This window comes from Prinia subflava, chromosome 19, assembly GCF_021018805.1.
Source record: "Prinia subflava isolate CZ2003 ecotype Zambia chromosome 19, Cam_Psub_1.2, whole genome shotgun sequence".
In the NCBI taxonomy this organism is placed as follows: domain Eukaryota; kingdom Metazoa; phylum Chordata; class Aves; order Passeriformes; family Cisticolidae; genus Prinia; species Prinia subflava.
The window spans coordinates 4,210,925-4,231,114 of NC_086265.1; the positions used below are offsets into that span (position 1 = coordinate 4,210,925).

Genomic DNA, 20,190 nt, shown 5'->3' on the forward strand with positions numbered 1-20,190 from the left:
GGGGTTTTTTACTCTGATGTTTTCAGACATGTGATGGAATCAGCAACTTACCTGTCTGCCATCTGAGGTATAACAAAGTGCTGCCCATTTTTGTGCTCTAGAGTTGAAAACAAATTGCACTTTACTAGGTTGGTAGTGGCCTAGATTTTTCAATAATAAGCATCAGGCAACACTAAATAATTTATCTTGCATATAATTACTCAATTTCCAATTATAGGCAACTAGGCAAGTTATAAAAGAAGGCTCATGCCATGATTTCTAGGTACTATAAAAGATTCCAATTAAGGCTTATCAGTTGTATTGAAATTCCATTAAAAAAGAAAATTAAGTTCTAACACAGGTACCTTTATGGTTACAAATCTGTAAGCGTCCTTGTGTTTAAAAGGCACCCACTTAACAGAACATTCCCCTGCTGTTGCATTTCAATTAGAAGAAATTACTTGGAAGAGTTTCTACAGTATATAAAGAACATGTATTTGTGGAAAATCAGGAAGGAATTTTGTTTTTAATTTATGTCTATTTACAACCCTGCAGTTTTAAATGCATCATCCCTAACCTTGCATTTACACTTTCTTTGGTTCTATGTAATTTGTATAATACTTGAATATTTAGAAGGGTTACAAGAAGTGCAGTGCACAAATGTGACACAGCACAGTCTGGATGTCCTGTGAGTGACAGTGACAGGCCTGAGGGTGCAGGTGTTGTGCTCACCTGGTTTCCTGCCACAGAGGTAGAAAGCCAACCTGTCTGTGAGCTCGTACTGGATCTCCACCAGCCGCTCTGCCAGCTCGTGGTGCCCCCCTTGCCTGCTCACACACAGGGACAGGGACAGTCAGTGACACACAGAGAAACACACCTGGCACCGGCCAACACTGCCCTGTTTGAGCATCAACCCCTCCCAGACTCACGGCCCCGTTCCACCCCGTGTGCCCCAACCCATCTCTGCAGCCTGGGACATCCCTACAGCAACCCCCGAGTTAGCCCTCACTCCTGGAGCCTGGACTTGCACAAACTCTTCTCTCATTAATTTCCTGTGTCATTGACATCATAGCTGATGTCTCAGGCACCCAGAACACAGGCTGTGATCTGATGGAAATACTTATTCCTCATTTTTATCCAATCACTCTTTCTGGAAAAAGTATTATTAGCATTTAACAGACAAATTATTTCAGGACAGAAACGTACCTTAGCAGGTCCATTGTGTGATTTATGGACATCAAAGACTCCTACCTTGCATAATCCACTGGAGTTTTCCCATTGGAATCTTGTGTGCCAGGATCAGCACCATAAACTGCCAATAGCTCTGCTTGCAGAGTCTGTCCTGCCTTAGCAGCAACATGCAGCGGGGTATTTCCTTTCTCCTGCAAGAGATGAATGAAAAATATCTACTGAAATAACAGAACATTGAAATATAATGTGAATCAACTGAAATGAATATAAATAATATGAACTGAGATTGATTGTATATCAAAATAATGAAAAAAAAAGTGTTCCTACAGGATGAAAGAAGTTGGCTTGAGCTCCTAAGGAGAGCAGTCGCAAACAGGTCTCCAGATTCCCTGTCCTCACACTGGAATGGAGTTGCTGGAAAAGAAGCAGAATTATATTTAACACTGCAGCAACAACTGTGATTCAGCAGTTGTTTTTCAGCTTTGAGAAACAAGAGTATGCAGAGATCTCACTACAGCTCTTTCGTGTAAAGGGTTTTCTCCAAGTTCACCTCAGTTAACGCCTCTTAATCATCACCTCCGGTGATAACCACAAAAAAGGGGCTTCAAGTTGAAGTCAAGCTTTATTTATTTATGTGACAGTGCAGACAACAGAAACAGTTAAGCCAACAGCAAGAAAAGGCAGTGAGATTTGCCTGTGCTGTCCCAGGAGCCACTGACCTTGCTGAGATCCTTGGCAGTGACGCTGTCGTCCTCCCGGCACGGCAGGCGATGCACAAACGCTAACATTTGATATTTAGCTCTGATGAACTCGGCTTTGTTGGGACTGCAAAGAGAAACCCAGGCAACAAGAAGGGAAAGGAAAGAAATATCAGTGCTTTCATATGTAATACAGATGCTCCAGAAAAAGGAAAATTTTCTAAGTGAAGACTGAATCAGAGCTTTGCGTGTTGCTGGTGGCAATGTTAGGCATGGAAAATATTTTTATTAAAAAACAACCCAGTGGAGATTGTCTGAGAAAACATACAGAGAAAACATCTGTTAAAACCATCAAATATCTGCAGACTGTCGCATGCGGTGTCTGTTTCTTAAAAGAAATACAGACTTTAAAATCATGCCAACTTAAGATCTATACTTACCCTACACAATTATTTACATTTTTCAATTAAGCACCAAAGTTGGGGACAAAAATCTCTGCAGTTTTATTTAATTCCTCAAACAAAATCCATTTTGTTGGCAGCACTCAGTTAACTGAAGCATATGACAATGAAAAGTCCTTTGACTAAAGTGCAAGCAAAAGTCCTCACTATTCAACAGGAATCAATAATTCAGAGAGTTCAAGCACTGTATTCCTATTTCTGCAATAAATTTTTAAAAAATTAATACTTGGAAAGAAAAGAAAAGAAAAAAATAACTACCGAACACACAGAGATTCCTATGGATTCCTTGTTGCCCTGTCACTGCTGAATAAAATAATGCCACTTGTCTAAGGTAAGAATTGTGCATTTCCCACTTACTGCACTTTATCCTGCGGGCTGGCCTTGCGCCGCCCACTCATCACGGAGGCAGGGTCCAGCAGGGAGTGTTCCCAGATGGAATTAGCACCATTGTTGTACAGAGTTTCCACCATCTGAAAGCCAGAACACACAGACATTTGGCTGCTGGCTGCACTAACCAGCTACCTGTAATTATTTTCAAGCAGGTATTGAGCCAACAGATTCCCACTCCGTGTGCCAGCATCCCTATCCTGCTGGGATATCATAACTGGGCACGTGCTCAGGGGGTGATGATGTGGAATGTAGTGAGAACCCCCTTGAAATTCTCTGCTCCTCCCAACAGCACCTCCAGTGAAAAGAAAATGCAGGGTGAAGCAGATGTACTGAAAGAAAAGTTGAAGTGACCTTCCAAAGCAAAGGCATCAAATTCAAAAGGCAAAGATAATTCTGACTTTAGTGGTCCACCACGACAAAACTAGAGAAACAAAATGAGAATAACTTAGAAAAACAAAAGGACCAACCCTCTCAAAACATATTTAGTGATTTAGATTACATTAAAAGATGACAGTATCTGGTTTTAATGGAGGCAAACAGTTTTCCTGTGTACCTGCAGCAGTGTTGGAGGCCACGGGGTGTGTTTGAGATGCCTCACTTGGGAGATGTGCCGGCCCAGGCTCCTGTGCACACTGCAGCACTCGTCACAGATCAGGATCCCCCTGTTTATGGATGCCCAGCAAGGATCTGTGAAAGAAGCCATCCATCATAACACAGGAAGCACCACGACCTTGGATTGCAAAAGCAGAGTCTAAAAAGAGCAGCTCTGCCTTTTAACCTTCCCTGTTTAGCCACTGGGTGAGCCTGTGAATGTTACAGCCTTGCTGGGGCTCTGGGTGCTGGGAAAATGGGAACACCAGTCCTGGCACTCATGGGAATTCCAAGGACAGTTAGAAGATCTGCAGTGGAAATTTGGGAAAAAGCTCCACTGTTTGCAGTTCTTCTTGTGAAAACACTTTCCTTTCTAAACATAACAGGACATTAAATTTATCACCACCTTGAAGTGCTTTATTTGTTATTTTGTGGACTCCCACAAAAGTATTCCAAACAACAGTGCCTAGCTGCTCTTTATAAAAACTCTTGGGTTTTTCTTTTAACTTGTCATAAAATCTTTTTTAAAAACACCAAATCTACACACATGAAGTTGCCACAGCACTCAGGCTTTTCCACCTACTACTCAGTTTTCAGTTTTTTATTATAACAACACCTTTTAAATTTCCACTTTAAATAATAAAAACACACAAGAGTGTCATAATAAAGAAGGATACATATGTGCCAAGTCAAAGGCTCAATAAAGTCCAAAATTCTCAAGCAAAATAACTTCATCTCTCACCAGATCTGAACTGAACCATCTTATAAGCAGCCCAGAAAGAAAACCGATGGGAAATAAAGTAGTAAATAATATATATGAGCCATTATGTAGGTTCAAACATCAAAAGGCATAAAATCAAGTAGGAATGGTACATTAGGTTGAAACAATAAATGCCCACAGGACACCAAACAGGTCCCTTGGCTGCTCAGAGCTCAGTCTCCAGAAGAAATTCCAATTTCTGTCAGTGACACGTGAAATTCAACGTGCCAGAACCCTGCAGGAACAGGCAACTGAGCAGCCAGAGCTTCAGACCTAGCACATCCCAGGAGAACAAAAAAGGAAATCAAGATCTCTTTCATTTTGGAAAAATCTTAATTTCAAATGCAGAGATCAGTCTGAGGCCAAATAAGCGAGTACAAGGCGAGCCTGGTATCTGATGAGAGAAATTCTGAGTCCTGTCAGAACACATCTGAGCACGGGTGCATCATATGGAAAAGTCTCCTCTGACCCAAATGGACTGAATCCCTGCAAATGAGATGTGAGCAGAGCTGTGCTTTCTGAGCAGAGCTGATGATCTGGGTGTGCTGCAGGCAAACCTGTCCAAGCCACCAGTGACAGGAGCATCTCCGGACCCACCAGAACCAGCCCAACCCAGAGCCAAATTAAAGCAGGTGAGACAAAAATATAATCAATTTGTTAAAAGACAAATTACAACAAGCACATCGAACTCCTTGTTAAATCAATCCATTATTTATCAACTTTGACTTCCAAGAAGAAAAAGAACAGCAATGGAGTGAGATGCATTCATGGCAACCTAATGACCCAAACTGAGGCAGCCTTCCAGATTAATGAGCCTGGTCCCTTCTTGTTAGAGAAAGCCTCATCACACATGGATGGGATCCTTGGAGATCCTTTCCCTTGCCCATTCCCAGGCTGTTTGTGAGCATTCCTCTGCATTATCAACAGTCTACACTGGGGGTTTTCTATACCTCCACCTCAACACCCAGTGCCCCTGGATACTTTAGGTTTAAATTTAATGCAATGAAGTGTCTGTCCTGGAACTTGAGTAATTTTTAAGAGACCTAATTATGGACTTGATCAGAATACATTTAAGCCAGTACCAAAATACACAGAATCACTGAGGTTGCAAAAGACCTCTGAGACCATCGAGTCCAACCTGTGACTGATCATCCCCTTGTCACCCAGCCCAGAGCACTGAGTGTCACATCCAGTCCTTCCTTGGACATCTCCAGAGATGAGGAATCCAAACCTCTCTAGGCAACCCCTTCCAAGCCCTGACCACCCTTTCCATGAGGAAATTCCTCTTGATGTCCAACCTGACCCTCCCCTGGCACAGTTTGATGCAGTTTCCTCTCATCCTGTCCCTGTTCCCTGGGAGCAGAGCCTGACCCCCCTTGGCTGTCCCCTCCTGTCAGGGAGTTGTGGGGAGATAGAAGATCCTCTCTGAGCCTCCTTTTCTCCAGGCTGAGCCCCTTTCCCAGCTCCCTCAGCTGCTCCTGGTGCTCCAGGCCCTTCCCCAGCTCTGTTCCCTTCCAGCCCCTCCATCTCTGTCCTGGAGAGCGGGGTCCAGAGCTGGACAAAGCAATTGAGGAGCCTCAGTGCCCAGCACAGGGGTGGTCACAGCCTGGCCCTGCTGCCCCACACGGGTTTTGATACAAAAGACAATAGGGGAGAAGCTGCAGGGCCGGGCGGGCGCTCTCAGGAGCCTGCAGGGTGGTTCAAAACAGGAAGCGTGAGACGGAGACAAGCCCGGCTGTGGGTTTGAGAAGTGAGCTCCTGCCCCAGGATAGGAAGTGCAGCACAAGAGCTCCTGTAAGATCACCCCGCGTCGAAGAAAAGCCTCCACACTGTGCCACAGAGACAAAGGGGCATTGATGAGGTTCCAGGGGAAGCACTAATTAATGCAGGTGCCAGGCACACCCACCGTGGGGCAAAGGCTGCAGCCCCCAGGTCTCCTGACATGGCCTCTCTGCACCCACTGACAAACCTCTGGTTTAGCTCAAGGAAGGGGTGGATTCATTTTATTTACAAAAAGATTAAATGATTATTTCTTTATATAGGTGGATAAGTCAGCAGATTTCTAGTAAATAAGCAAAGACCTGGCAGTGCTGTAATGTCACGATAAAAGGCCGGGTTACAGGATTACCCCAACAGTGATTCTGATACCCTGAGAAGCTTAAGGAACACAATTCACACAGCTTTATCTCCGAGCCAGAACACTCCAGATGTGTGGAAGCATAGATAGGCTACCTGGTGTGATAGGGACAATTGCCTGCCTGAGAGACACCTGCTCCATTTGCTATAAAACCAAATTTCTCCAGGGATACTAGTAGAATCCCAGGCTAGTTTGGATTGGAGGCAGCTTAAAGCTCACCCACTTCCAATCCCTACCATGGGCAGGGACACCATCCATTATCCCAGGCTGCTCTAAGCCCCTTCCAACCTGGCCTTGAACACTTCTAGGAATGGGGCAACCTTCTCTAGGCAACCTGTGCCAGGGCCTCACTACCCTCACAGGGAAGAATTCCTTCTGTAAAAAGAAGAAAGTAACTTCCTGGAAGTTAATTTGGAATTTTTATCTTTTTTCTTAACATAACTCAGATTTTATAAGAGTTTTTCTCCCTCTCCCACATACTATTTTCTGCCAATTCAAGTGTTATCTACGTTACAGTGTTTTAAATAATTTCAGTACGTGGATAATTTATTAATTATATTGGAAGAACCTGCCCAGAACACAAACAGCAAAAACTAGAGAGACAGAAAAGATACAGACAGAACAAACACACAGAACTGATGAAATAAAGCAGGACAGTTTTAGATACAAGAGCAGCAGAACTACAGATGGCCAGGAGACGCAACAGCCTTTGTAAAGACAAGATCTGTTTCCATAAGCTCCCAAACCGAGCTGCAGCGGGATACGTGTCAGCCCAGGGCAGCCGCTGCTCCCTGAGCGTGTCCGCGTCTCCAAACACCTCAGCACAACTTTCCTTGGAAGTCTGGGACACCTACACCCTACCTGGCCGTGGGACAACTCCAAATTTAACTCTCCCCCGACCCTGGGAATAGGGGAATGGATGAACGGACCGAACCCAGCCCCGCTCTCGCCTTTCCGGCTCCCCCAAAACAGCCACGGTCCCTTCCAGTGACACATCCCCAACCCTCCTCCCACCTTTCAGCCCCGTGACTGGAAGGTGGATTTCTGTCAGCTTTCCTCCTTCCTGAACTGGGGAGCTCCACGTTTCCTTTCACGCCGATGGAGATCCGCAGGGTGTTCCCCGGAGCTCTGCCTCCCCCGGGCTCGGGAGGGGCGGCGGTGCCCGCGGGACCCGGACACCCGGACACGGAGCTCTACCCCAGCCCTGGAAGTGTCCCAGGCCAGGCTGGACGGGGCTTGGAGCAACCCGGGCTCCTCTAAGGTGTCCTGCCCATGGCAGGGGGTGAACGGGAGAAGCTTTAAGGTCTCTTCCCACCCAAACCATCCCGGCCCCTCACAGGTGCAGCGGCGGCCGCTCCGGGGCGGTGACACCCCGGGGCCAGCGGCGCCCCCGCGGCCCCCGGCCCGAGAGGGGTCCGCGGGATGAGCCCGCGCGGTGCCGGTGGCGGTGCCGTGCCTACCCTGAGCGCTGCAGTCGGCGCAGACCTCGCTGCTCCTCAGGCGCTTCGCCATCGCGGGACCGGCGGCAGCGGCGGCAGCGGGGCCGGTAACGGGCCCCGCCAGCCCCGGGCCGGCCCCGCGCATGCGCGCCGAGCCACCCTGTGCAGCTCCGCATGTCGCCTGTGTCGCCATCTCTACTCCTGGCATGGGATCTGCCTTAAACTGAGCTCTGGTTCAGCAGCGCAGCACCGAGCGCTCCCGCCCGGGGCCGCGCTCCCCCGCCAGCTGCGCCCGGGTGACGGGAGAGACGGGGCTTCGGAAGCCTGGTGGAAAAGGCTGCTCTGCAGCGAGCCCTGCCCTCACTCGCCATGGCGGGCGGGAGAGCGAAACCAAGGCCGGGCGAAGGCGGGGTGAGAGCAGCCAGCGCCGAGCCCTCCCCCCGCGCGGAAGGCAATGGGACAGCTGCGGACGGGACGTTCCATCTGTCTGCCCGCAGAGGGGGAGGCGGAGCAGCTTCCGTTTTCCGTGAGGTTGTCTGTGGCGGTGGAGTGCAGGGGACTGCGAAGAACTCCCCTGCTCCGGCCGCGCTGTGGTTCGTCCCAGCCGTCCCTGGAGGGACAGGGAAGAGGGACGGGGACGGCTGAGGGGGTGAGAGAGGGGAGACCCCCGGGAGCGGGGCTGGGGGGCACCGGGAGGAGACCCTCAGGAGCGGGGGGCTACGAGGGGCATCAGGAGCAGGCGAGACCTCCGCGGTGGGGTTTTGCATGGGGCTCCCCTTGGAGAGGGGTGAGGGGTTCATAGGGGGTTGTGGCCCGGGCTTGCACACACACACCTGGGTCAGGTGGCTGCCAGGAGAGACGAGAAGCTGAAGGGCTTGAGTAACCTGGGCTCTCCAGCATCCAGAGAGGGAAGAGTGAGGGGCTGTGGCTGCCCCTCCCCAGGTGTGTGCCGGGATGAGCTCCCCAGGCGAGGCCAGCAGCGCCTTCCCCCTCCACGTCCTGGTCTGGAATAACGACTACAGGCGGCTGGACGAGGAGCTGCAGGACCAGGTAAGGGGGGCCCGGGCCCTCAGGGGGCTGCTGGGGGCCTGGTGGCCCCAAAAGAGCTTGTGCCACTCTGCGGGGCTTGGTGGTCGTCGCTCGCTGCGGTACCAGGGAGAAGCACCCTGGTGGTACTGCCAGGAGCGTTCGCTGGGCTTGAGGGATCCCTGCGCTTCGTTACCTGTTTATTTGTGGTGTGGGAGTGATGTAAGAAGGTGTAGGAATATACTTTTAACGTTAGATGCTAAGCACTGGCTTCCCATCTGTAAAGCTTTGCTCAGAGTAGCTCTTTGGAGAAGTTAGGAGTTGCTCAAGGAGAGCGGTTGTGATGGACATTCATTTATTTATTAGAGCAATAAATAGCATTTATCTTAATGGGAAGTGAACGTGCAGCAAAGGTGGCTGCTGCTGGATATCAAACCAGCCCCCACCTTGCTGAGCACTTATCAGTTCTCATAGATTTGTCACTGCCCGAGATTGGGGGCAAGGTTTTTATGTTGGTTGGAATGTTTTCAGCATCTCTGGTTAAAAAAATGGATCATTGTTCCATGCTGGAGAGTAGAAAACACAAAGCTGTCCCCTCTCTGGGACAAGATGACGTAAGGAAATGGTCTGAAAACTGCAGCAGAGCTTGAGCAGCAAAAATCCTTCTGGCTGAGCTGCTGTGGAAAAGCTCTGACAGGGGCTGGAGTGAGGTACAGTTAATGAGCAGAGCTGATTAATTAATTATACCTGACACCACAAGTATGTGAGCCCAAGACCAGCTGTGCCACCTCCTGACTGTCACCTGCAGCTCTAACAGTGCACCTGACTTACTAATTCCTGCTTAGAGCATGTTCCTGCCCTGGTTTGGGAGAATCTTTGGAATGCAGTCACTTTTTATCTAATTTCTGTCACCTTATGCATTAACAACATCTTTGACCTCGCTGGCACGTTGCTGCTGTGTGTTTATTTCTGACACCTGTGAGAATTTGTGGTTAAACAGGGATCACCCAGCAGCTCCTACCTGTGGAAACCAGCAGCGTGTGAAGACTGATTGTGTCTCTTACTTTCTTAACCTGCTTTTAAACACCTTATTTTTTTATTTTTAAGTATTCCAAAGATGTATTTCCCTCTGCTTCTTTGGGATGAGCTTCCTGCTGCCGGAGGGATGCATAAAGGGATGGAAGCCACTTTCCAGCTGGAGCTGGAGTGGCAAATGGGGTCGGGCATTTGGGGACCAGGGAACAGCAACAAAAACAGTGGGGAGGGACCCTTGGAGCCCTTTACCTGTCGGTGCTGCAGTGTTGGAGCCACAGGAGATGGGGAATCAAATTAATTAATGTTCCACCCCAGAAGTGAAGATGCTTTAAAGCGAAGCTTTCCCACTCTTTGTGAGATATTCTGGCTTGAAGCTGTCAGATAACGCTGTTAACGTGCATAATAACCTTCCTTTCTCATTCTGCTATTGACTTTCCCCTTTTCCTTTAGTTATAGATGCTCTTCTGTTTCAAATCTCTAAGCTAATAGTGAAAAATGTGTAAGGTATGAGTATGTTGTGCTTGCATGTTTTGGATATTTGTGCCTGTGTAGTTTTATTTTTTATTTTAGTGATGTGTAGAGAATGCCCTCACTCCTCATTGTGCTGTGTGTGCTTTGTGAAACACCATCTGCTTCTGTCCTTTCCGAAAGTGATGTCCAAAATCAGTGTTGTGTGCCCTGTTGCCTATTTTTTCCCCTTTCCCCCCATTTTGTTATAGTTTAAGCCCTCTGTGGGGTCTCAGGCTCTCGGCTGTCTGTGATGCACACGGACAAGACCTCCCATCTCTTCTTGGGCCTTCTGGGGGGAGACAGAGGGGAAATAATGATAGAAAAAGAAATGAGAGGCATCAGCAAGAACTCCTGCCCTGCAGTTTTTGTGTCACTTCATAGGCCTCGTTCTGCTTCTCCTTTTATTCACATGGAGAAGTGACCCAGGCCCGCAGAAGGGCAGTGCAGTGGAGTTTGGGAGCGGATCCATGGGAATGGCAGGGAATATTGACTCCTGGATTAGCCCTCTGTTTGTGCAAGCTCTGATGAGCTGCGTTGTTTCTCTCCCTGGGACACTGACAGGATGTTGACCAGCGGGATCCGCGGGGCCGGACCTTGCTGCACTTGGCTGTTTCCCTGGGTTACATAGAATCTGCCAAGGTCCTCCTGCAGCACAAGGCAGACGTGACCAAGGAGAACGCGCAGGGATGGACGGGTAAGGGGAGCAACCTGGGCTGTGATTCTTTCAGCAGCAGATGTTCTTTGTTTTTTATGAGGAGTTTTGGTCAGCGAGCAGAGTGACACGAGGCTGTGGCCGGGTTTCTTTCAGTTTTGCACGAGGCTGTCAGCACAGGCGATCCGGAGATGGTCCAGCTGATCCTGCAGCATCGGGACTACCAGCAGACCTCCATGACCCTCGGGGGAGTTCCTGAGTTACTGCAGAAAATTAACGAGGTAATGATTCACTGAAGTGTCAGCTCTCACTCCAGACTGAAATCACTGATTTCTCATTCGAGTTTTTCAGTGAAATCACCTACAGCAATCAGCTGGGCTATTGTGTGTTGTTCCAGCCTGCATATTCCATACTGCTGAGAGACATGGAGGCTTTTCCTTGGCTTTATTTAAATCCTTTGCCATGTACTCCAACACTGGAGGCTGAATCTTGAAGGCATTACTGCCCCTCCAGTAAAACAAGGAAAAACAGCTTCCCAGAAAGCAGCAGGGACAGGGCAGTGTCTGTTGTGTTTGCTGCTTTCAATTTCAGTTTTAGCATTCACTCATCATTTCTCCAGTTCTGCTCTCGATTTTTTTTTCCTTTATCTGAAATGTTCACAGGAAATGTTGCATGTAAAACTATTTCATGAAGTATTCACCAGGTGTTTTCCTTCTGCAGACTCCTGACTTTTACGTGGAAATGAAATGGGAATTCACTAGCTGGGGTAAGAATCCTGCTCCTTGTTACCAATTCCAGGCTGTAAAAATGAGTTACAAATGTCCCGCAACACAGGCAGGGAAATATCCGCTCCCCGGAATCCTCCTCTCCTCCATCTCAAAATGACCTCTTGTGCTTTTGTTGCACAATTATTCTTTGTTTCCTGGTTTTTTTTGGTTGGTTGGTTTTTTGGTAGTGGAGAATTTAGCTGTTGTTGAAATTGCTGAAGACTTTTCTTGGGGTTTTTTTGCCTGTCCCTGCCATCCACTGAAGTGATCGTGTGTCATCTATGGCTGTTTGGGAAGTACCTGCTCTTTCCTGAAAGGAATGAACACTAGGCCTCACAGCTGACTAAATATTTCAATTATCAAGCTATTAGACTGCCAGGGATGGGGTTTATGCAACTTCACACCTTCCATTCTGAACAAATATCTTCTTCCTTTTCACATTCATCTTTCAATTTGGCCTCTTTTGCCCTAAGCTGGTTGTTCTTAAAGCTAAAGAGGATCAGTGTCTCACCTCCTCTGGAATGACATTCCCAGGGGTGAGCAGTCCCTGTGCTTGAGTTCATTTCCTCTGTGCTGCACCTCTTGCACATTTTCCCTTCCCATTCCTCCCGTTTCTCCCAGTGCCCCTGGTCTCCAGGGTGTGCCCGAGCGACGTGTGCCGCATCTGGAAGAGCCGGGCCAAGCTGCGCGTCGACATCACCCTGCTGGGCTTCGAGAACATGAGCTGGGAGAGGGGCAGGAGGACTGTCATCTTCAAGGGAGAAGGTAAAGGGTTCACCTGTCTGCACCACTGACCCCAAATACTGTGTGAGCGCAGTGAGAAATCCTGATTTTACACAAAAAAGGCCGCTTTTGTGAAGGTTTTATGCTTGCATTCGTGTCTCATAGAGATACTGTTTTATGATGGCTTAACTTCTTTGCTTTGAGTAAATCTGAGGTAAAAATTTGGTGATAGGGCTAAAATTTTAGTATTTTACTGTTTCCCTCCTTCTTTTCTGCTGCCCTACATATATAAAAAAATTCAGTTCCATCTCCAGGTTTGATCCCAGCTGAGTGCAGAAAGACCTGAGTTTGATACACGATAAACCCCCAGCTTTTCACCCTGGAGCACTCGCTGAGTTTTTAAACTTGAAATGTGCCTTTTCCCACCAGACACTGGTGGCTGGGCAGAGCTGATCGAGATCAACCACGACGAGAAGTTTGTCACGACGGAGAGGTTTGAGATCTCCCAGCACATGAAGCGTTTGACGTTGGGATCGATGACGCCCAAGAGGAAAGACGTGGAGAGGCGCCTTACGACCCCCATCATCAGCACGTGCCTTGATACCAAAAACATTGCTTTTGAAAGGTAAGACTCAGGGTTTCTCTTAGCAAATAAACATTTTGATGTTATGCTTGAAAAAAATTTCATTGGCAAACTCGCAAAAGCTTTGGCAATTAAAACTTTTAGGGCTAGGTCTGAAATGACTTCAAGCTTCACAAATCGCTAGATAAAGAAATTTGGGTTGGTCAAATTGCCACTATTGCTTGGCAGAAAATTCCAAGTTGAAAGAAACCATTGGCAGAAAACTTCCAGTTTATCATATTAGCAGGATAGAATCATTAAGGTTGGAAAAGGCCTCTAAGATTGAGTTAATTGCTCTCTGCAAATTTGCATTACACCCAAATCCACATGCTGGAATTGATGGACAAGAACTCGGATTTGATAACAAAGAAGTCAACTCTCACATGAATACTTAAAATAAATGTGCACAGTGTGTCTTTTAACAGACACACATTTGTCTTTTTTCATGACTACACCTATTTATCCAGGTATCTGGGATTAATAATCTGTCAAGTGTGTAAAATGAGGTTTAGAAGAACCATCTGGGGGGTTGTGTAGAAATGCAGCTGTGTAGACACTTGTGGTGTTCCCTTTTTGTCAGAACCACATCTGGATTCTGGGTATGGAGGACAGAAAAATCAGAAGGTGTCAATGGTTATGAAGCCAAGGTAAAGCCTGTTCTTAAAGTCTCTTGGAAATAACTGTCTAGTGTTGAGGTTGGTTCAGTTAGTTTTGTGTACATGATGTTTTACTGGGAAATTCTGTTTTTTTAACCTGTGATGCTGCTTGGTTTTTGTCCCTGTATTTTTTGTAAGGTCTACATGGCAAACAACGTGAACGTGATCACACGGATCAGGACAGAACATTTAACTGAAGAGGAGAAGAGGAGATACAAAGGTATCTTCCCCATAGGAAAATTTGGAATAAACACAACCCTTGGGCTCTCTGACACCTCTGTGTCTGAAGAACTGGGCAGACAAATGAGGAAATTCTCTTCTTGCTGACCTTTCCCTGCTTTTCTTTAATGTATTCTGTGTCTGAGGCAGCTCATTATTTCACTCTTATCCTACAAATGAACCTGTTTTTATCCCATCTGTATTTGGAGGAAGGAAAAACCCTTAAAACCTGTTGAAAGTTTAATGACAGTTTTAAAAGACTTTTCTGCTCTGGAATGTTTTCCTGCCCTTTCTTCACTTTGGCCATGGATACAAGATTCACAGAGGCTTTGTTTGCTTGGAATTTTTGTTGTGGTGTACTAATTTCTTCTGGTATTTGAATTAAAAGGTGACTAGCCAATAACTTTATATGGAAATTCTCCTACCCTGGGGCCAGTGAGGCACTGGGACTCATAAAAGTGTCTGCTAATCATAAAAAACACTGAAGAGCTTTGCTCTATTCTGTGTGTTGTACCTGTTTTATACCAGCAGCTGTAGGTCCTGGGCTTGCCTGATAAAGCTCACAGGAGATCTGAATGACTTCCCTTTGGGTGGGAAGCCTGGCCTGAGTGCCAATTTTACTGCTAATTAATGCTAATAACTGTTTTTGTTTTTCCTCCTGTGACCTGAAGCTGACAGGAACCCTCTGGAATCATTCCTGGGGACAGTGGAGCATGAATGTGGTGTTCAGGTGAGTGCCTGATGTCAGCACAGGTCACTGTGCCAGTAGGAATTCCTGGTGTGTGCACTCACCTCTTGTTTCCTTAGCTTGGCAGCAGTTTGGATTATGAGGTTTTCATTTCCCCTGAGGATGTTTTTCTTTGGTTGGAAATAGGTGAACTTTAAGATCCCTTCCAACCCAAACCATTCCATGATTCCACGTGGCTTTAGAAGCTCCCTTGCTTCTAAACTGTGAAAGAACAGTGGATAATGGATTTGCTGGCTCTCTGTCAGGATGGCATTGCACATTTACAGGGATTTAGAGATTTTGGGTTCAAATTCTCCATCAAAGTTCTGACTTCAGTTAAGGATTTGGAGCCTGGACTGTATTTGGTGTGGCTTGTGTGTGTATTTCTGGTTGGTTTCCAGCTTTAAAGTATCTAAGTAGATTTTTCATGTCTCTGAAAAGCTTGGAGATTTCTAACCCCAGTAAAACCAGTCTAACAACAGCTGGTGTTTATGGCTGTGTCCCACTGTGTCTGAAATAGGGAAAGAGTTCACAAAGGGTAAATGAAAAGTTTCTTGTAGTAACCACTGTCTGTTCAGTACTTTTTAGGTTGTTTTTTTCCTCTCTCTAGAGTACATCCAGGACAACAGAGTATGCTGCAATCAACAATCCCACTGATATTACTCTGGAGGAATACTTCAACCCAGAATTTGATTTGAAAGGCAGAGACATAGGAAGACCAAAGGAAGTCACTGTTAGAACACAGAAGTGAGAAATACCATTTTAATAATTTCTAGTTTGTCTCTTCCCAGTTATCTAATCCTGGAAACCATTTCTACAAATATCCAGTGTGGTTTTTCCCCCAGTTTTCACAATTAATCAGAAGAGAGATCTTGAAGTGTTCAGCTATAATTTATTTTTAATTCCACTGAGTCAAAGCAAACATTTCTAACTTGTTAGTAACCTGCTGTCACTGCCCAGCTGCCTGTTTTACTTTGTGTCTATTCCTAAACTGTAAATTTAGGGTGTTTTTGTCCTACTTTGTTTTTTAAGATTTAAAGCAACCTTGTGGATGAGTGAAGAGTTCCCCTTGTCTCTTATGGAACAAGTCACTCCCATCATCGACCTGATGGCCAGAACTAGTGCTCATTTTGCCAGACTTAGGGATTTCATCACTCTGGAATTTCCACCAGGATTTCCTGTCAAAATCGGTAATATTTAGCAATTTTTATTGTAACATCTTGTCCATTTTTTCCCTTTGATTTTCCAATATATTATTTACAAAAAAACACATTGTCCTTTTACTCGTCTCACTGCTAACTAAAACAGTGTTTTATACATCTGCAGTCAATCCAGAAATATCATTTTAAAGACAATGTAATTTCTGTGAGAATGAAATGTTGTCAGCCCCTTTCCTCTTAGCTGCAGTGCCTTAAAATTGGCAAATCTTATTTTAAAATAAGAGACTTAGAGAGAGATTGAGAATAACTAAAGCCACCTTCTTGATGAAGTGAGTTCCTCTCTGCTTTGTCATTATAGGAAGCTGTTGTGGAATATCTCCCATAAACCTGTAAGGGTTTGATGTGGAAGCAAATAGGGGTTCTCATTCTGACAGAAACCTTTACTCTTACAGAAGTTCCCCTGTTTCACGTGCTGAATGCCCGAATTACCTTTGAAAATGTCAACAGCTGCAGGACAGCTGAGAGAACCTCTCCTGGAGGGGCACAGAGTGATGCAGGTAAGGCTTGGGACCTTTTTACATCCCTGGAATGCACAGAGGACAGAGAAGCTGAACTGCAGGGAATGGAACAGGGAGAGCTGCAATGTCCTACTGCAAAAACATTCTTTATAATCTTCTCAGTTACAACTCATTACAAACAGGACACAGTGCATTTTTTAACTTTATTTGGCTTTCCTAGGGGCTAACTTTGAGGTTGACCAGTCGGTGTTTGAGATCCCCAAATCCTACAGCATCCAGGATGATGGCAGGAACATCCACGTGCAGGATGAGGATAATGAGATCATGCAGTTTGCCATCCAGCAGAGCTTGTTGGAGTCTGGTGCAAATAAAGTAAGTGCTGGGGTCCATGCACTGGCAACTTGGGCAAGGACTGTGCAGCAAGAGCTTGAAGAAACTGGTGCAGGATCAGATTTTCTAAGACCTTAGAAGATAAAAATAATGGATTTCAAAGACGAAATAAAGCTGGTTTAAGGGTCACTTTCAGTGAGTTCTCTGCAGATCTGATACCTGCTGTGGAATTGTCTCTTTCCCCATCTCTAGGAATTGGGGGTGCATTCCAATGGAGAAGTTGCATATTCCTCAGACTTTGATATACAGTATCAGAGGTAAGTACCTTTTTTCACATCAAACCATGTAGTGACAGAGCAAAAATACCCCCAGCAGTAGCATGAAGCAATTTGGCTTTTTTTTTTTTCTTTTGTGTATATGTGTAGCAAATGCACAAAACTCGAGGTTTCTTCTTGTGCTTCTTCCAAGTTTTCCAAGAAACAAGAACTCCAAACTGGGCCTCCCTAGTTTGTGTTGTGTAGTTCTTTCCAGCTGCGGGGCTGGTCTGTGCACACAGGAGATTCTTTACCCAACATACAAACCCAGTCCTTCTCTTCTGCTCTTAAAACTCTGAATTTGATCCCTCTGCACTGAATGTTTGGTTAGTAGAGGCTGCATGCTTCAAGGCAGCTCACCTTTCTTTTCAAAATCCTCATGTAATCCTTAAAAACATAGATTTAATGGACACTTAAAAATGGGCTCTGGTGTCTGTGGAGTCTTTCTGCAGTTAAGTGCAAAGAAACCAAGAACTGAATCTTCTGGGTTCTTCTGTAGATGGAAAATGTTTTAAACCAGGTGAGGATGCTTTTAGAGGCCCACTGAAAATATAACTGTTGGTATCTGTGAATGATTCAAAGGAATGCAGGTTTGACATGGGGAATTGTACAGGTGGTGGAACAGCTGCTCTCATATCCTCAATCAGTTTTCTCCCCTCTGGGAGAGATTTTCAGGTTTGTGAGTCTAAAACAGTTGCCAGGAAGGATCATTGCAACAAATATGAGACAGGCTCTGTCTCTTCTACTCCTCAAAGTTGTTCTTTTCCACCAGGGCACTGCAGGAGAGCTTTCTGACAAGAACAGGGAACTCCCACAGCAGCAGCTCCAGTGAAACTTCCAGCTTTGAGAAAGACTTGCAGCTTGCCATGGAATTGTCTGTGCGGGAGCAGGAGGAACAGGAGAAGCAGCGTAAGGAAAAGGAAGATGCAGAGCTTCAGCAAGTTTTACAGCTCTCTCTTGTGGAAAAATAGCTCCTAAGTGACCTCCTCAAGCAGGGATGACCAAATCTGTGTAAAACTGGAGGTTTTCAGAGCTGTCAGTCTGAAGACCATTCCTGGATTGCTTAAGGAAACATTTCACCTGCCTTCTAAGTTGGCATGAGCTGCAAAAACCTGATTTATTTCTGTTTGGGGGAGTTCTAGATCCCAGGACTCCACATTTAGCTCCCCAACCATGCAGTCTTAGCTTTGAAGGAAATGTTTTTATCTAAACTTATTTATTGAAGAGCAGATGGAATTTTTGCTTTGCATCAGGATGTAGGATTGCAGTAAAGCTTGAAAGCCTGATTTGTGGGGAGTTCAGGAGGGAAACTTCATTACTTACCAAAGAAATACTCATCTGCTTTATTATTTCTCAATAATTCAAAGCCATTGCCTGTTTTTCCAGCTGTTTCATGGGAGAACATCTCCCTGCCTATCCACTCACGGTAGTTTTTCATGCTGACAGATGTTTTCTGTTAGTTTTATTTAGATGTGGTTATCTCTCCTCTAGTTACTGAGATTTTTTGGCTTAAGAGGGATCATTTTATACTTGAACAGCTCATCCAAGCTCCAGATTAAACTAGTGCTTTCTGAAAAAGGACAAAACAAGTAGCCAGTAAAATTTTAGATGCTGAAATGGGACCATCTGTCCAGTACAGCAGCAGTTTCTGCAGTGATTCCAAACCAGCTCATTCCCCTGGTCAGCAAGAAATTAGGGAATAGATACAGGTGCTTCTTTGGGATCTCTTGGTGTGCATGGCTGAGTGTGGGTGCTAAATGCAGCCAGGAAATTAATTCAGGTGAGATTTCGTGTGTCCTTATTGGAAGAGAAGTTTTAATTCTGCAAGGGAAAAGTGTGTTGCTTTTTAAACCCCCTAGCGCTCATCCTTCATGTGAATACATCTATTTTTTTACCTGAATATTTGTATTGATTTGAAACCAAGCCACTTAGGCCTACACTCATCAAACTGGTCTCGTAACGATTCCTAGGTCTGTTTTAACCAGCTTTCCTCAGGTTTTTTGGTCACACAGATCTTTGTAGCTCTTTTATCTGCACTCCTCTCGGTGTTTACAGTACTCACGCTGTGACTCTCAAGTGCACTCCACAGGTACACGATGAACAGTCACAGGAAAGCCTTACAGTTGTTAAATGTGAGCAATATCCCTCTGCCCTGGCTGGCAGGGCCGGAGGAACCTTTGGTACAGCTGCTCTGAGCTTGCTCCTAACACAACTCCTGTTCCTCAGGCTGAACAGGGTGGTTCTGGGTGACCAACTACTAATTAACCAATATAAATTCACTATAAAATGGACCTGATCATAACCAGTGGGGCAGTTGGTAACTTGGAACCCTATTTTAAATGAATAATCCATTGTTTTACATAGGAAATGATAACAGTTCCTTCAGTGTACACTAGGACTGGCCTCTCCACACTGGTTTTGTTCCCTGGGACAACTTGCATCCCTAAAAACATCCCTACATCCCTAAAAACAGCTTCCTGGGTGCTGCAGGAATGGGGACTGTCCTGCACAGAGACACTGGGCTGGGGTGGAATTTCTTTATTTGCAAAGGGGATTCCTGTGACTGTCACAGCTGGGAAAAGGGAACAGGCCTCGTGTTGAGCTCCTGACGGGGTGGGAGGTAGGAGATGGAGCCGTGGGCATTCCTCCAGAGGGAATAAAGAGTGCTGTTGCCTTTACAAACCCGTCTGCCTGGCAGTGCCTGTCTTCTGCTAAGCATTTCAAAGGTTACAAGAGGGGTAAAAATAGCATTTTTCGAGCTGACTTGTTCTGGTTTTATATTTAAACTAAAGAACATTGAGCACTTTCAGTTGAAGTTTGGTTACGCTCCTGCTTCTTAGTCTGGGACTGTAAAATAAATTGGATTTGCTTTGTTTTTTGTTTTTTTTTTTTCTTTCTTTGACATTTGTATAATTAAAGCTAAAACTAGAAGGCCCTGCTTCCCTCAGCCAGGTGCTGCTTAAAGCTCTCTTAAAGCCTGACTTAACCCTTTCAGTGTAAGATGGACATGCTCTGTGTGCTGGAGGAAAAACCAAAGGTACTGCACATTATACCACACACAGGTATTTTTTCTAACACTGTATTTGGAGCCTTTTTTTTTTAACTAATTATCTGTCTTTTTGTACATTAAAGTTACATTATCATCTATTAAATTCTCCAAGGTACTTCTGGCTTAGTGTGAATCAGACACATAATCCTCAGAACCACTTTTTGGACATTTTCAGCCAAGTTTTGAGTCTCCCTGTCTTGAAAAGTGGGAATCAGTACAACACAGCTGTTAAGGCA

General features: G+C 45.7%; 2 protein-coding genes across 10 annotated transcripts in view; one reads left to right on the plus strand and one right to left on the minus strand.

Moving 5' to 3' along the window:
* Positions 1 to 8,027, minus strand: part of GIT2 (GIT ArfGAP 2) — a 24,446-nt gene extending 16,419 nt beyond the window's left edge. For 5 of the 8 annotated variants that reach the window (XM_063415922.1, XM_063415927.1, XM_063415926.1 and 2 more), the window contains exons 1-8: positions 7,668 to 8,027; positions 3,273 to 3,406; positions 2,687 to 2,799; positions 1,890 to 1,995; positions 1,498 to 1,584; positions 1,231 to 1,361; positions 712 to 806; positions 52 to 97 (exon numbers count right to left, since the gene is read on the minus strand). In XM_063415922.1, the coding sequence (XP_063271992.1) occupies positions 52 to 97; positions 712 to 806; positions 1,231 to 1,361; positions 1,498 to 1,584; positions 1,890 to 1,995; positions 2,687 to 2,799; positions 3,273 to 3,406; positions 7,668 to 7,854 (899 nt within the window). In that variant the 5' untranslated portion in view covers positions 7,855 to 8,027. The remainder of the gene's footprint in view (positions 1 to 51; positions 98 to 711; positions 807 to 1,230; positions 1,362 to 1,497; positions 1,585 to 1,889; positions 1,996 to 2,686; positions 2,800 to 3,272; positions 3,407 to 7,667) is intronic. The other 3 variants (XM_063415928.1, XM_063415925.1, XM_063415924.1) reach the window with 2 other exon arrangements.
* Positions 8,028 to 8,148: 121 nt separating this feature from the next.
* ANKRD13A (ankyrin repeat domain 13A) lies at positions 8,149 to 19,780 on the plus strand. Of its 2 annotated transcripts, none has more exons than XM_063415929.1 (16): positions 8,149 to 8,295; positions 8,589 to 8,696; positions 10,779 to 10,911; positions 11,026 to 11,150; positions 11,590 to 11,635; positions 12,258 to 12,401; positions 12,789 to 12,984; positions 13,562 to 13,628; positions 13,776 to 13,857; positions 14,528 to 14,586; positions 15,194 to 15,330; positions 15,616 to 15,773; positions 16,196 to 16,300; positions 16,482 to 16,633; positions 16,844 to 16,908; positions 17,678 to 19,780. In XM_063415929.1, exons 2-16 carry the CDS (start codon positions 8,601 to 8,603, stop codon positions 17,874 to 17,876), a joined length of 1,764 nt encoding a protein of 587 aa, XP_063271999.1. In that variant the 5' UTR covers positions 8,149 to 8,295; positions 8,589 to 8,600; the 3' UTR covers positions 17,877 to 19,780. The 2 variants fall into 2 exon arrangements, with proteins under 2 accessions (XP_063271999.1, XP_063272000.1); XM_063415930.1 differs by having other exon boundaries at positions 8,156 to 8,295; positions 8,544 to 8,696.
* The last annotated feature ends 410 nt before the right edge of the window (positions 19,781 to 20,190 follow it).

What these genes read in the sequence shown, in the direction of transcription:
- ANKRD13A (XM_063415929.1), top strand. Translation starts at nt 8,601, where the DNA reads ATGAGCTCCCCAGGCGAGGCCAGCAGCGCCTTCCCCCTCCACGTCCTG. An exon ending in GAACGCGCAGGGATGGACGG is followed by an intron (nt 10,912 to 11,025) that starts GTAAGGGGAGCA and finishes GGTTTCTTTCAG; the next exon opens with TTTTGCACGAGGCTGTCAGC. An exon ending in TGTCATCTTCAAGGGAGAAG is followed by an intron (nt 12,402 to 12,788) that starts GTAAAGGGTTCA and finishes TTTTCCCACCAG; the next exon opens with ACACTGGTGGCTGGGCAGAG.